The sequence below is a fragment of the Bombus vosnesenskii genome, unplaced genomic scaffold (genome assembly GCF_011952255.1).
Source record: "Bombus vosnesenskii isolate JDL3184/JDL3185 unplaced genomic scaffold, Bvos_JDL3184-5_v1.1 scf7180000013263, whole genome shotgun sequence".
Classification (NCBI taxonomy): Eukaryota; Metazoa; Arthropoda; class Insecta; order Hymenoptera; family Apidae; genus Bombus; species Bombus vosnesenskii.
Window position 1 is genome coordinate 788927 of NW_022882923.1, and position 15932 is coordinate 804858.

The window sequence follows — 15932 nt, forward strand, 5'->3', positions numbered from 1 at the left end:
AAAAGATCACATATAGGGACGCAGCCGGGGTATAATGAGAGCCAGAAAGCGTCAGCGGCATCTAATGTCGGAAATTATAGCATATTGCCAATAAAATCCCGACCAGGGTCCGCCCTTGTACGAGCCAACTAAACAGGTTTCTCCTGCTCTTCGGGGGCGGCGGGCTTATTGTAACGAACGTTGGAACCACGTTTTGCCATTACACAAGATCTCGTCCCGAGGGAACGACCGATACACCGATAATACCGCTAGTCGATAACTCGCTTACAGTTTGACGCTCCTTTCTTTCTATCTCTAATTCAAGTCGCGAACCAAGAAAAACGGTCCACTTCCGAGACACGTGTTTTTTTTTCTTCTTTTTTTTTTGTGCCTTTATTTATACGATAACTGTGACACTGGATACATAAAGTAATATCACATCGAAACTTATTAAATGGAACTAAAGAACAAATAACCAAATGGATTGTATGTAATAAGAATAACAGTTGTGACATCTTTTCTTTTCGGTTTCTTTATTTAAGCGATAACTACGATACGTGATGCGTACAACAATATCATATCGAAACACGCTAAGTAGGAGGAAACTAGAAAACAAAGTATCCAAACGAACTGTATGTAGTAACAAGAACTGTGGTAAAAATGGTGCAAAATTGTAGGGAATAACAGATATGTTGCGAGTATTTACAGACACTTCAATTGCCCGGAAAATGATCTTCTAATTATGTATTATGCTTTACAACGTCAGTCTTGAAAGCATCGTTGTGAACACTGGTGTATTCACCGCAGGGTTGACGCAGGAGACAGGTATTCGCGATGCTTCTTCGAACTTTCATCCAACCTGACATTCTTCCCTGCCTTCCAGCATTTTTAAAACCAATACCGCAACCGCAGTGCACTTCAGAACAGTCGGAGGCATCGCTCTGGATCTGACGTGCGTCTACGTTCGAGTCGTTCAACCCCAAACTGCTCTCTGTCTGAAGCGTTTAAAACTGTAGAGTATAAGATAGGAAGTTACGGTTAATGTACTTTTAATATCATTATGTCAGAACGGTTAATGCACTTATTAAAATATTAACTAATTAGATATATTTGAAATTAAAATTGAAAGAGAACAACAGAAAGCGAAGAACGAAAATAAATTTGTAATGCTTTAGACTAACAACAGGTTAGGCCTCTTTACACAAAATTGAAATTCTATCTGTTGGTTACGATATATTAAATTTATAAATGCCGGTAATAAAGCAATTTTTTCAAAACGTAAGGCGAGAAAATATTTGGAATATTTAGAAAGATAGAAGAGGATAAATTTAAAGAGATATCCGATTCTAAAAGGGACGATTAAGCGTCAGAAAAATATGAGCGGTTCTATAATCTTATTAGTATCGAGAAAAAGCAGCGTAAAATCAGGAAAATTGATATTTCCTACTTTCTCTTTATCCTTTACTTATAAGTAGATTAAGGACAACGTACTGGACAAGACTCTTCTGTTCCATACGCACTTTTAGTATCGAATTCTTCATTTCTGGCTGATAATTGTGAATTTGGGAAATGAACATCACGCGAATTATCAATCGAGCATTCATAAATTGACGGAGATAATTTTTCGTCATTAGTTATTCTATCAACAGACGACACTTTCAAATCTCGCTTACTACAAATAGTTAGCTTTTGCAATTGAAAAACCATCGATTTGCTTCGTCGTTTATTACACAACTTGCGATATCTCAAAGTGAAATTCGTAAAAATTAATTTCTGCAATTTAGTCAGCTGTTCCTTCTTCTTCTCAACCTCTATTCTTAAATACTGTACCATACATTCGTACTTCTTTATATTATCATTCCTATGCTTCTTAAGCAAATCCATCTCTATCTCGTTCTCACGCACCTGTAACTTTAACTTATAAAATTTCTCTTCTCTGTCTTTATTCTCCTCGTAGATCTTCTGAATAATATTCGTCAAACTCGAACGAGGATCAATTATTTCGTTCTCCAATCTTTCTTCAAGATTCTTCCGTGTCTCTTCGAAATATGTTAATTTTTCTTTCATACAACGCACGTTGTCGTTCGATCGAACGATCTCTTCGCTCAAATGTTTCATTCTTTTATCGTTAGATTCGTTCTGTCGCGCCATGTTGTTGAATTCCGTTTTCAACGAGATCATCTCATCATCTCTGCTCCGAATTTCCGTCGACAGCCACTTCAATTTCATTTCCAGCATCGACTGCGTCTCTAAATGTTCCTGCAATCGCTCGCGATAATTGTTTCTCTCCTCCTGGCACTTTTCGAGAACAGTTTCGAGTCCGTTAACCTTCTCCTGCAGCTGCTGCACCCTGAACAGATCGCTCCGCGTTTCTGCTACTTTGTCGCTCGTCTCCAAACTCTTCGCCGACAGTTCCTTTCCAGATTTTTCGATTTGTGGATTCTTATTCGCGAACGATTTCAGCGTTTGCTCGTAAACGAGATGAAGCATGGACAATTGATCCTCGAGAGAGGCACACTTCTTCAAACAAGTCTCAAGTTGCTTCAGACTGCGATTATCGTCCTCTTCCTTAACCAGAAGCTCCTGAGTCAACTCGTTGATCCGCTCGTTGTACTTCTGCGAATCTATTTCCACTATTTTTATCAGTTTTTCATTCTCTTCTTTCAGTTCCTTCGCTTTTTCTTCGCAACATAGCAATTTGCTTCTGTACTCCGCGACCTCCAGCTTATTGAAATCTGCGATTCTTCTCAAAGTGTCTATTGCCGACTTCAAGTCACTCACATCGCGTAATAATTCTCTGTCCAATGACATTTCTCGTTCTTGCTCGGTATAATGTTCCACATTCGTATGATTAGTCTTCAATTGTTTGGTTTGTTCGCACCCATCATTGTAATGGTGGAACATGGAAGTCGTTCGCGTGTAATTTTCTTTCGTTTCTTCCATAGTGGAACTATCATTAATACTCTGGCTTCTACAACTGAAATCGATACCAGAATCTTCTTTCACATTGCCACTGTCGCTGGATCTGAAAGTGCGTCGATCCAAGTCTGAGTCTACAGTATTTAAGGAAACGTTCTTCAGTGAATTCTTGGTGTCGTCATTAAGATATCGTTCCGCTTTTATATCCACGTGAGCTTGCGTTATTAACTCGGTATTATCGCTGTTATCGCTACAGAAGAAATCTTCGTTGCTGAGTGAATGATATTTTCGGTTCAAGCTACGGACATCTTCCTTTCCAGCACATTTCGCATCATACTCGATCTCACATTCTCGAGTGTCGGTTAAGTCTTTTCTCAGCAACCGCAATTGAAGTTGCAAATTGTGAATGAGATTCGTCTTTTCTCGTCTTTCACTTTCAAGGTCTTTCACTTTATTCAACGTCTCCTCCAACGTAATTTTCGTATTCCATAGCATTTCCTCGGTTTCCATCGAATTCGCCATAATTTTCGCACGATTATTGACTAAATTCAAATCATGTTTCAAATACGAGATGTTGTCCGCCATTTCGTCAAACATACGTTTCAATTCGTCCATAAGCCGACTGGGGTCGCGCGCGTTATTTTGCGCCTTGAAAGATAATTCAGGAAAATTCATTTCAGCTAATTCATACACATATTTCAGTCTTCCATCAATTAACGAAAATTGGAACTTATATTTATTTCTATCTTTATTCAATAACTCGTTCTCGGTCCTCAGACTGCGCACCATTTCTCTTAAATCGACCATTTCCGACGTGATCATGGCATTTTCAGCTTCAAGTTCCACATAGGTCGGTTGAATTTCGTTAGAGTTGTTATCGTCGTCCCTCTTTCTCTTTTTATTACACATTATACTATCGATACGTTCTTTAAAAAACGTTTCTACTTGATCCACAGACCACTTTAACAAGCGTCGTCTCTCGTCCTCGATATCCTGCGTGCGTTTCTTCCAAGTTGACTCTAGCTGTTTGATAGCCGTGGAATAGTAATCTATCAATTCCTGCCTTATCTCAAATTCTCGATTTAAGTTCTCGCGTTTTAAAGCTTCCAGACGCTTCATCAGTTCCGCGTGTTTCTCTTGCAACTCTCTGTAATCGAAAAACGAATTTTCCGACCGCGTCTCTTTCGAAACTTCCATCGAGATGATCTGTTTCTTGTTACTAGTAGCTTTCATGGCATTCAGTATTTCCATCAACTTCTTATTCTGTTGCTTGAGGGTTTCGTATTCTTCGAAATCCACAGTGATGACCTTTCTCGGACTATGCGCGGTAAAAACCCACGTGGATGATTTTGGACTCCTTGGCGTCATCGTCGTCACAGAGAACGTGCTTCGTTTCAATATCCCTGATTCGCTACCTAATTTCTTTGCCATTGCTGAGAAATTCAGAGCACTCAAAGTTTCCGGAAAAGAATCAATTCCAATATCGATATTAATAATGAAACTGACCTTCTCTCGACCAGTCAAAACCTTCTGAAGAATCCTGGTCAACTTCGACTCTCTAAAAGGGCCAGTTACATTGTCACCGCCCGGATGACTGTCACGTAGAGATTTAAGACATCTTCCAAGCACCAGCAAGCTATTATTTATATTCCTCGATTCTGTTGATCCGCTGCCTCTTCCTTCTCCTTTTTTAAACTTTCTGGAACCAGCCACGTCGCAAAATGTTAATGTACTAACTCGAACTTCTTCCGGTACGTTCTCCTTCTTATACTTCAGCAATTTTAATGTCAAAATAGTATGAGACTGCGAGTTCGTGATATTTGGTGCTGTCGAGATTACAGCCATCCTAGATCGAACGAAGATTAATAGCTGACAAGCTTCCAATGCTGTGGTGATGTGGATAAATTTTAAACCATTCACGTAAGTAGAACAATCCCTTCGAGTTGTCATTTTTAGTGGTCGTCTTTCCTGACCGTCGATGGCTAGAAGATCGTACACGTTATCATTGTAGATTTCTGCAACGGACATCCATACAGAGGACATGCATTCGTCACTCCAAAGATCTTGTTCCTCCGATTCAGGAATTCGAGGGTTCGAATTATTCAAAGACAATCGAGCCTGCGTGTATTCTTCCTTCGCGATTACATTCGGGTTTATTAAATTCGTTTTGTTGTGTATTTCAGAATTTCGTTCGTGCTCGTTTAAACAGACAATTCTATTGTCGTCGCTGATTTTATACCAAGGAGCCAAGGTGCAGTTAATCGTAGAAAATAAAAATTCGATGGCGCGAGGGATTACACCAGGTGAATCCGCTGATCCGTACAATGTATACGTTTTCCCAGAGTTAGAAGCTCCATAGGTTAGAATCGTTGAACTCTCGCCGAGAAGAAAGTAAATCACTTGCCACCGTACGCTTTGACAAAATAAATCAGCTTGAGTGGACTCTGAATCGAAAATTCTTGTAAAAGAGTACTTCCTATCTACGTTCTCGCCTTTCTTTACGTGAAGCGTCTTTAAACCGACCACTGTGTAGATTTCTTTGTTGGTTTTTGCGGAGTTCGGTTTTATTCTAAGGTACACGTTGTTCGTAGATAAACAAGTTGCTGATGTATAACGGGATACTGTATTTTCGTTATTTTCTGAAGGCTTGGTGGGATTCGAATCTGAAGCGAACATGTTCTACGAAACTCAGGAAATCTTGAACAAAGAAACTGGGATATATGTTACAATTTAAGAGAATGCGAACATACACAGTACGCTTCACTATGTAGTGAACTCGTCTCAGTACAGGGCTTGCGATTCTGTTTCAGAAATTTCAATTTACGATGATCTTTACACGTCCGGCGATCGTTGATTCAAGAAGCTTCATAACGCTTCGATCCATTTTGGAGAAATTTTCTCAGTTCTGCTAGGTTACACAACGTGTCACTGTTACCGAATTAATACGCGTGAATGTAGTTTTAAGATAATTTCACATTGTAAATTGTCTTTTTTTATTCGCGCGGAACATCTGCAATTTCTGGCGATACCGACGTATCGCGCTAACAAATCAAATAATTTATGAATTAAAACATTGTTCAAATCGAACAGAGAATGTTTTCAACCTCCTCTAGCAGGGCTAAGATTTCTCTAGTAGCTTTCACGACGCTCTTGTTCAAATCCAACCTTCAACTCACATCGACCACATAAATCTTCATCTTCGAAGAAATATTTCTTATTGGCCAACTTATCAGCAATCATAAATTCCACATTGCCTCTACCAGATCGACCTACCTAGCATTACAAAATAACAAACGTGCAGAGCATCTGTTGTTATTTTCCGTATTTAGAGGTAGGATCACAATAGCTATTATTTTATTCTTTGGATAAATCTATCACACCGTTCTGAGCCGAAAAACCTTTATTGCACTTTCTTACATAAACTAGGGATAAAAACAAAAGAAGATCTTAAACCTATCGATTGATTCTATCGATTATATCTAGAACTATCTTCTAGTTACTATTTACTGTAATTAGCGCATCTGCACCTGGAAGGCGAACGCGAACTCACGTTGTCATTTTCAACAACATCAAACCCTTCCAAACTTTATCTCCACTCCGCATCAACTGCAAGAAAATTTTCATCGAGACCGGTTTGCCCCGCAATTATTCCAAAAATGTTCGTAATTGACGTACGAGCGCGTCATTTGGAAATCAGAGACGCGACCGCGTGCCTCGAAATATCTTCAAAGTCGGCAATAAGAGGCAATTTATACGCGTGTCGCTCGGCTCATTAACCGCAGCCAATCAAACAGTGAGCTAATAGGCCGAGTCGGCGGAGGATTCGAGATGGACCGCGCGCGATCCGCGAAATCCGGCGTAATCTCGGCATCGGAATCGTATCGCAAGCACAAGTCGGCCACTGTGCTCTATGAGACGTCTTCGAAGAGGCCTTATTGTGCGTCGCGGCGGTGTCTTTCAACCCACAATCGACTCCTTGTATCGACACGACCGTCTGACCGGCCTCTCTTCTGCACGCGTACCGAAACTCGCGTTTCTCTTTTCGTTTTCGCCGCTGAACCCTCTCGGTGTATATCGCCTCATCGCACACGCTGACTCTTTCCCTCTTCCCTGTCTCGACTGGCCATGGCATTCCGGACGCTCGCGGTTCCCCGCTAAAGCTCGCCGCCATTGGTGGTCTTTTCTTTTGGACCGTTCGAACTTTCGACGCGCCACGCCGCCCGAACTTTCGCTACAAGAAGACGCCGCTTTGCAGTTTTCTCGGCAAAGGGTCGAGGTGTTATTCCAGCAGGCGAGGAATCGGGCTTCCCAGAATTCGAATGCCGGCCGACGAGCAACAAGTTGAATTCCAAGGTGCGCAAGTTTTCGATGTCCGAGTTATTCACTGAGTGGCTAAACTGTTTCGCTATAGAAAGAATAATTAATGTATCGTATACTGGAGTTTTATCAGGTTCTAGTTTTCTTCTTTATCAATTTTATGCATTTTGTATGCATATAATACGAAGACAAAAATGCACAGAATGTACATAATATGTAACAAGTAAGAGTATATAAAGTAGTATCTGTTAATACATTTAGTATACAGGTTCATTTTTCAATTATATTTATAAAAATAGGAATTTACATAAATATCCGCAACTTAGATATAGCTTTACCTCATCTTCTTCTTTTCGTATCAACTCACTCGTGTTACTAAATATCGTTGTATTTCACATAACTGTAACACGACACTGTATATTATATACCAACATATGTTAAACAATTGTAATATAGTAACAAAAAAAAAAAAAGAAAGGAAGAATGTGTTAATTATTTCGTCTCAAAGTATTTCGAAGCATCTTTAAACACTTCTATCCTAATAGATACATCGTGTTTTATCTCGTGAATTACGATACGATCTATGGTATAAGTCGTAAAAACATCAAAGAAAACGAAAAATGTATCGACAGGGGAAGAAACGATGATTCCTTACCTATGTTACGTTCATGCACAGTATAAGACTTTGTTTGTGTATGAAAAATAACAGCCGTTACATCGCCCCCTTATATCGGGCGTTAATGTTTCTACGGTGGATTGATGTTCCACCTTTATGGGTTATTTATTTAATACTGACAAATTTCGCCTAGCACTCTCTCGCCATCGGGACTCGTTCGCCGCCGCCAGGCCACTTCTTTTATAGCGTCTTTAATGGCGTTGGTGAACGAAACGGCAGGCAGCGTCCGTGATTCCAAGTCCTCCCCTTCGAATATTACTCTTCGACGTTTCTTCGCTTACTGTTTGCGATACGTGAAATCTCGACAAACAAATTGACACAGGAATCGTACTTTCATTCTTACGCAATTGATAATACACAGGGACTTGTTAGGTATACGTAGTATATAGCATTGACCACGTGCTTACATTGATTAAAACAGTTATAGCACCATTTTTGATGTCATTATCTTCTTCTTTCTTCTTCATTTTTGATGATATGATCTTTATATCCACTTTTTGTCCTGTTTCATTTCTACCATAAAATGTATGGCATCTTCTTAACGTCATAAGTTTGGTGTATAATAGTGAGCTACTCTAACATCTCTTAATTTTCTTCAAAATGTCCAAAGATCTAAAGAAATTCTAAACGTAAAACGTATAATATTTTCCATTGCAACGTACTTAGTAGCCACCATTAATCCATGACATTACGTCCTTATATGGAGTGTACTAAACCAATAAGAATATCTAACTCTCAATCTCATCGATCTCTTGTCCATTGAAGAAGAAGTCTTAATTCTCGCAGCTCGATCTCAACCCAGCGTTAGGAATCTCAATCCGCGGGAAGACGTTGGTCGTTCTCAAGGAGCTTCGAGATATTAGATTTATCCATTTGTTTGCCGAAAGTCTCATAAATATAAGCTCCCTTTGACAGCGTCCCACGGGTCTTATCCGGCGCCATGATCTTGCGTGGGTGGCCGAAGAGAAGATGAAACCAAGGCACGAGGATAGACGAAAAGAGGGAAGGAAACGAAGGCATCGGAGCGGCATCGATCCGAATACGGTTTCCCCGCTGCCATCAGTATTCCCAATTAACAGGCTGCTTTCATCGGGGTCGAGCACGAGGGATCCACATCCGGGCTTACATTTATAAATATGATGATCGTAAAAGCAGGCATTACCATTCGATGAGACGAAGAAGTCCTTTTCGTAGATTCTCCAACAGGAGAATACGGGTAGGAGAGAACCTTATTGCGCAGCAAAAGCGGCGAAATTGATGGCGACGCTCCGCGCTGGGGTGGAAATTTTACGGATCGCACCAGGCGCAATCTAAAGGGAATAATTAATGCTCGCTCCGTAGCCGTGAGCTTATCGAACCGCCGTGATATTCGTCCGACTTGTGACTGATTCGCTCGTTACTTTAAAAATACGGCCTCCGAAGAATTTACTGCAAAATGCTTCCGCTGATACTTTAATGCCGAAGTATATAATTCTTGATCAATCGTGAAAAAAAGATTTCCGGATTCTGGTCTGTTTATTTATAATAACAAATTCCCTTGCAAATTATCCTTTATATCGAGAATTGGGTATACTCTCTATATTAACGTTATGTGATCAATTAATTTTGTTAATTTTTAATTCCGTTACTGTAATTTATTAGAAACGCGCAGTTAACTACCGGATTTTGGATACAATGAAACCTAATCTAGTGAAGATAATGAAAGAAATAATAGAAAACTAAAACGCTAAATCGTCTCAACAAATGAATTTTCATAGATATAAACTATGGTAAATAGAATCTGTTAAATTGCACGGTGTTTTTCAAAAATTATGATAATTATCACATCATGTAATACCATTCTATGTCTGCTATAATATACGTCGAATTACAATTATAATCTTAATCTTATAATAATAGGCAGCATTATCGTGTATCGCAAACGCGCAATAAATCATCGACAAGCGTTCGTTGAACTATAATCAGTGTTCATTAGCTGCTAGGAAAGCGCAATTCCACGGGGTTTCTCCTATGGGGAGATCTTTTCAATAACTCTTGGTCGGTCCTGGTAATTGGTGGCTGGTGATATCTCTCGTGGCTCCACTCTTCCTTCTTTCCTTACCCCGCAGCCCTTCGCACAATGTCGTATATAACAATATACCAGACTGTCTCGCCCTGACCACTATAGATAGAGAAACATTAAGTGTCCTGGGCACAAGCACGCGCCCCCAACACACAGCCGTCGCGAAAGGGCAACGGATAGAAAGCTACGTATCGTCGACAACTACGGGGGATGTTGAAGGAACGGGTCAGAGGCGGTTTGTATTGCAGCCACATTGGCTACCGATGTTCGCCCTTCTTTCCTTCTCTGTCTTTTCGACATTCTCCAACCAGTAGCTCTCATGTCCACGATGCTACGAGAAAACAAATTTACATGTATTTTAAGGAAATGCGATATGGTGTCAGTGAGTGCGAGTATCGTTTACAACTAATCTGTATAATATGTATAATATGTATCTGTATAATAATATTTTTAAACGTTCATTGCTGAATATTCAGGGAGGGAAAAATTACAGCAAATTTCATTAAACCAGAAATTCAAACATAAAACATATGACGGTAGGATATTGAAAGAGATGAAGATAATATGAAATCGAAATATAGAGGATATATAGATGAAAGAAGACACTATGCAAGAGAGATTAATATATCGGATATAATTTTAATAAAGCAAATTTTCTGCTACAGAATTTTTCATTCAGAATATTTTGGAATATTTGTTTGGTAAAAAACATTTTAGCTGAAAAATATTGAACCTATAGATTTTATTATAAAACAGTAGGGCACAATGAAAACTTGAGAGCCACTGTTGGAAAAACAGTGGATTGAACAGGGTATAGCAATGGACAGGGGTTCAGATGGACACACATTGGGTCATAAACGTTTATATTGCGCTCAGTACGCCAGTAATGCCGATATTGGCAAGTTATTGGTCCCTTCCTCGGACCTACGCCGAATCCACCCACCAACCACATAGTAACCGCAAGTTGAAACGTAGCTCCGATAATCCGGAAAAGTATCGCTAGTCGAACAGCGCGAAAAGTTTAATTGGAAACATCAAGAAAGCCAAACTGCCAAACGGATAGAGAGGCAGAACCAGGTTGTCCGAACTGGTAGATTAACTAAGGCTGTGGACATCTTCCGGTCAATCGCATTTTTATCAACGGAAAATGTTTTATAATTGATGCGGAACTGACTATGTAGTGAAATGAATCAACGATTACGTATACACATGGGATTTTAAGGGAGACGACAACAATTATTATTTATACAGTAGTAAGAGTCGAAAGTTACGTGATTTTAATATTTATTATAGTTAAAACATATGATCCTAGAGGTCAACATTAAATTAGAAGGATACTACATATTTTTTCAGATGCATCGTTTCTAAAATTATTTTAAGATTGAAATAAGTTAGATAGTTATGCATACGTGTTGAAATCCAAATACCATTGTATCGTGCACAAGTATGGGGTAATTAGAAAATTACGCATTATACAAATAGAAGACAGAGCTTAATAAGAACTTGGTTAAAGCTGCTACTGCTTAAAAATGTAATTTTATCATCGACTATCGATTACCATTAAGCCACAATGGGAGACATAATTCCTAGGTATTTACAGATAGATTCTCGTTAGCAATTCTTTAAAAAGCAATCTCACGCGCGAACACACTCGCTGTGTGAAAGAAAGCGGAGCAATCGTGAGAGCAACGACGGCAGGAAACGAATCCTCTTTTCCGACGATACTTTCTAGACCCAATCAACTGATATCGCGAGCTTAAGCCCTCCAAGAACCGCAACTCCTGATACGGCGGGTAGTTCGGCGGGTGGTCGGGGCGGTCTGATCACGAGTTAGTGGTTCGAGATGGCGAGGAAAGACCGTGGAAGTAAGAGAAGCCCAAGCCGACTTTATGTCGGGACGTAAGCCGGTTATAGGCGCTGCCGATGTTATTTGATGGCCAAATGCACTCCAACAGCGTGAAGCAACCTAAACTTCCCCACCCTCTATCCGATCTCTATCGTCCGGCCAGCATTTTCCGGGCACCTTCATCCTGGCCCATCACCGCCAAGAAAAACTCAGTATATCAACTTTTTAAGAAGATCCTCCTGTTTCGCGTTCCGTACTTTGACCCTGTCCCTGGCGTATATTTGCAAGATTCGTTGTGACGACGACTAATAACAAAGAAAATTGAGATGGTCATTCGAAAGGGGTAATGGCTAATCAAATTTCTAAAAACTTTCTTAGAGTCAACAACAATATGAAAACAAGAATATGATACATTCTTGTAAACAGAAAATACGTATTTACCATGTTGAAACTATTTAACAATTATTAGATTTGAGACATCAATATAAAGTGCGAATGAACGAGTATGTCCATGTACGTGTCTGTATTTATTGGCGAATATATCAGAAAGGAAGAAATAGATAGAAGGGAGTAACGCGAAGAGGGTGCGAGCAAAAATGGGCGCGCCGCGTGAAGTGGCAAACCTGGAAATATCAAAGAGCCATCGATAGACAATCGTGCAACAGGAGGACAAAGGAGAATCCGGCAGACAAAGGGAGATGGTGGCGGAGAAAAGAGATCCACCTACCTCTCCAGCAGCTAGCAGGAGGCTCGTGCTTGGGCGAGCATAAAACGCGCCGCACATTTTCCACCCCCCGCGTATTAATACCTAACCGCGGCCGCAAAACTTAATGAATTCTTTAGCGAGATCAAAAAGAACCTCGGTTGGCCGATACGGCAAGCGGCATGGGAGCGTTTCCTTCTCTCTCTCTCTCTCTTTCTGCACTCTTTTTATTTTCTCTTCTTTTTTTGTAGCACGAGGAACGAAATTGAACGGCGATATTCCTGGTACGGTTTAACGACGACGAACACCCCCTGCCTCGGGCCACCCTTACACCCTGTGTCCTGTGTTTCCCTTAACGAGGCACGTTCCACCGAACCCTCGTTCCTCCTCTACCCTCTCCAACGTTCTTCTCGTGGCCGTTCGCAGATACGAGGTGCCGCCGCATTATGCTCGGTTTCATCGCCAGCAACGTCTCACGCATTAATGGATTCCTATAGCGGCCCGGCCGTAATGAACACCCAGTCTACCGTGGGCTGTCTTTTCATCGGGATCCGTTGCGCGTTTGGCGACTTACGTTTCATTGCCGGTGATACGTCCCGATAATGAGGTCGATATTTCGCCGAGGCGCGCGTGGTTAAACGACGGTGCCGCCGGCGTCGAGGGAATTTCACGTTTAGAGACGATAGAAATGGAATATCATTCGCCACGGAAATTCACTCTGTGTTGCACCGGACTCCGAGTCCGCTCATTATTACCTGTCTAGACTCGGGATTTGTGTGATTCCGCGTCAACGGTTCCCGATATACATACGTAACTTAATTTGCCAAAATGTTTTTATTTTAGACATTCCATTTGTTGTACGACACATGCTATATTTATTATATTCAATTAGGAGAACGTTCGTCGTCACGCGTATGGAAAACACAAAAGATTTCTCGATTTCTGGAAAATATTAAATATTAATTAACACAAAAGATTCTCACATTATTACGCATACTTAATATCTTCTAAATGTTCAAGAGGATTGACAAAGAGGATTTCAAAATCAAGTGGATAATTTTGACGAGGAATTGGTTAAGGATAGATTGAATTTTAAAATTGCTCCCGCACAAAAGACAGGAAATACGAAAATATAATTACAGATATATCTCTATTGCTTGCTATATACTTTAGAATAGCTAACTCTTCCGATATGTACAATTTAAAAATATTAACTCATCAATTAAAAGCCCGGCGCGATAATAAATTACTGCGACTCAGAAGTAACCAAAACATTAAGAAATTAGTCGCTATTCGAGAGAATTGTAAACCGGAAAAAGATAACAAGAGAGGTTGTACCAATCTCCTAAATGTTGAACAAAGAGCGGTTATCCGGAGGCTGTGTGAATTGGCCGCGACTGCATGTCTTAAGGTGATTGGAAGTTATGACTCCTAAACCGTGCTTCTGGCCGTCGGAAGACTTCACACAGGTCAGATACCGCCTCGTAAAATGTTATGAGAATTAATGTCACCCTTCGTTGTCCGTCGATGCGATGTCTTCGCCGACCGGTGTGTCCACCCTCGTCGTTCGAGCGTTTCCTCTTGCGACGCTGGCCAACGACGACGTCACCTTGGCGCAAACGTCCCTTTTGGTACGGCCAATTTCGTCGTTGCGGTGACCACAACTTTTGTGGCTAATGGAAAAGTCGATACCCGATTGCTCGACACTGTGGCATTAAGCCATCTCCGCCCCTATCGCTGCTCGGGATCCTTTTAGGCGCCCTTCGGCCGCCTGTTCCGCATTTTACGATTGCTCATCTTCAGTCAAGAGTGAGACAGTTTCTTTCTATTTACCATTTGCCCGGCTTCTCCTAAGTCGTACTTCTTCGAGGTTAAATAATGTTTGATTTGTGTTAGCTAACTGTGTATCGCGATTTTTGTATTGAAATTACGTGAGAAATTTTGTGATACAGATATCGCAGATTTTGGTAACGTTCAGAAAATATTCTATAGGCATATTTTGTGAAATTATGAATACTTTGTTTGGATGCTTCGTGCTACTATGCACTTTACGCTATTATGTAGAATATGTTGTTGAATAATCACTTATATTATAACATGCATATGTATATAATCAGTTAATCATTGTAACAATTCTAAATATAAAATATATTAGCTAAGAAACATCAAAAGACAGAAATTTACAAAGTTTTACAAAGTTATAAAATCTTGTTGAAAGGGAAGAATCTCTAGTTCTGACAATAATCATATAACTTTATAAATGATATACAGAAACCAATCTCATTTTGACACCTGTTAATTTAGAAGATTGAATACTTATTCCTGTATTCAACATGACTATAGGTACAGGAAACGTGACACCAATTGCACCTTCTTTTTTGTATCGAAGCACCCACTTAGCGTGACGTTCGTTTCAGTCATGCGTAGCACCCTTCTCGTTTCGCTTTATCGCATTTCCTTTCGATGTTAAATAATAAATAATCACTCGACTATAAAAAGATCATTGTACTTGGACGTCCATTAAAAATGAATATTCAATTTCTTTGAAATTGCCACGGTCTCATCGCGAACATAAATTTAAATATTCCAAACAAAAATAAATTCCTAAATTTCTGTTCTTTTGATCGATCGAAGAAAAACGTAAGATTTTAATAGCCTGATCTGATGATACGCGGAAACGAAAAGCAGTGCGTCACAATTCGTGATCCTATAAAGATGCCACGCATCGACAATCGTTGGATGAGTGGCCCCTTCCGGTCGCCCACCACCAGTATGATATTAACTAGCTGTGTCGCAGCCGTCAGTTTAGACGATGATTTAGTGGATGCATTGATTGGGTCGATCACAGGCCATATCATCTCGTTTAAAGCCTTCCATCATCGGTGCCACTATTTATAGACCATATACGATCACGACGATCGAATCAATTTTCGTCTCTCTGTTCTCCACTTCACTGTAGTTACTTCAGTGTAGCTGTCTAAACAATATTGGACCGTTTGTCGGCTTGCACGAAGGCCGTAGCAGTTTATTCCTCGTTCCTTCAATTCCTCATGTTCTATTCATAGCTTGCAATCTATTTTCTGCCACGTAGCGTTGAGAAATTTTTATCAAATGAAATACGGCACGTAAAATCATTCGATCAGCAATGTTTCAAACGTTACTTTAGCATCTGCATAGTTGCAGACTAGTAGTTGTAGTTGCAGTTGTAGTTAGCTAACATAGTCGTAGCTTGAGAATGATAATCGTATTTAAGCAAAAATTATAAAGGATAATAGGATTACAGATCATAAAGGAAATATAAATTATAAAAGATGTTATAATTCTTCGTGCAGAAAGATTTGAAAAATTGTACGATTGTCCATTATCAAAAAAACAATCACTAAAACAGTCAGTATGATTATAAGAATTTGAAATAAACGTCAAGTTAGTT

At 40.0% G+C, this 15932-nt stretch overlaps 1 protein-coding gene across 1 annotated transcript; it reads right to left on the reverse strand.

The window, feature by feature from the left end:
* Positions 1–719: 719 nt before the first annotated feature.
* LOC117234428 (kinesin-like protein KIF20B) lies at positions 720–8439 on the reverse strand. Its single transcript, XM_033495608.1, has 4 exons — positions 8299–8439; positions 6075–6171; positions 1471–5561; positions 720–974 (listed from the first exon to the last, which is right to left on the reverse strand). The coding sequence occupies exons 1-4, from the start codon at positions 8437–8439 to the stop codon at positions 720–722; spliced, it is 4584 nt and encodes a 1527-aa protein (XP_033351499.1).
* Positions 8440–15932: the final 7493 nt, after the last annotated feature.

Bases quoted from the DNA above. Each gene is read 5' to 3' on its own strand.
- LOC117234428 (XM_033495608.1), bottom strand. From the start codon at position 8,439: ATGACGTTAAGAAGATGCCATACATTTTATGGTAGAAATGAAACAGGA. The intron at 6,172-8,298 runs GTAAGCACGTGG...TTGTAATGCTAG, and splicing joins CTATAACTGTTTTAATCAAT to GTAGGTCGATCTGGTAGAGG. The intron at 5,562-6,074 runs GTGAGTTGAAGG...TGTTCGCTTCAG, and splicing joins TGAAGATTTATGTGGTCGAT to ATTCGAATCCCACCAAGCCT.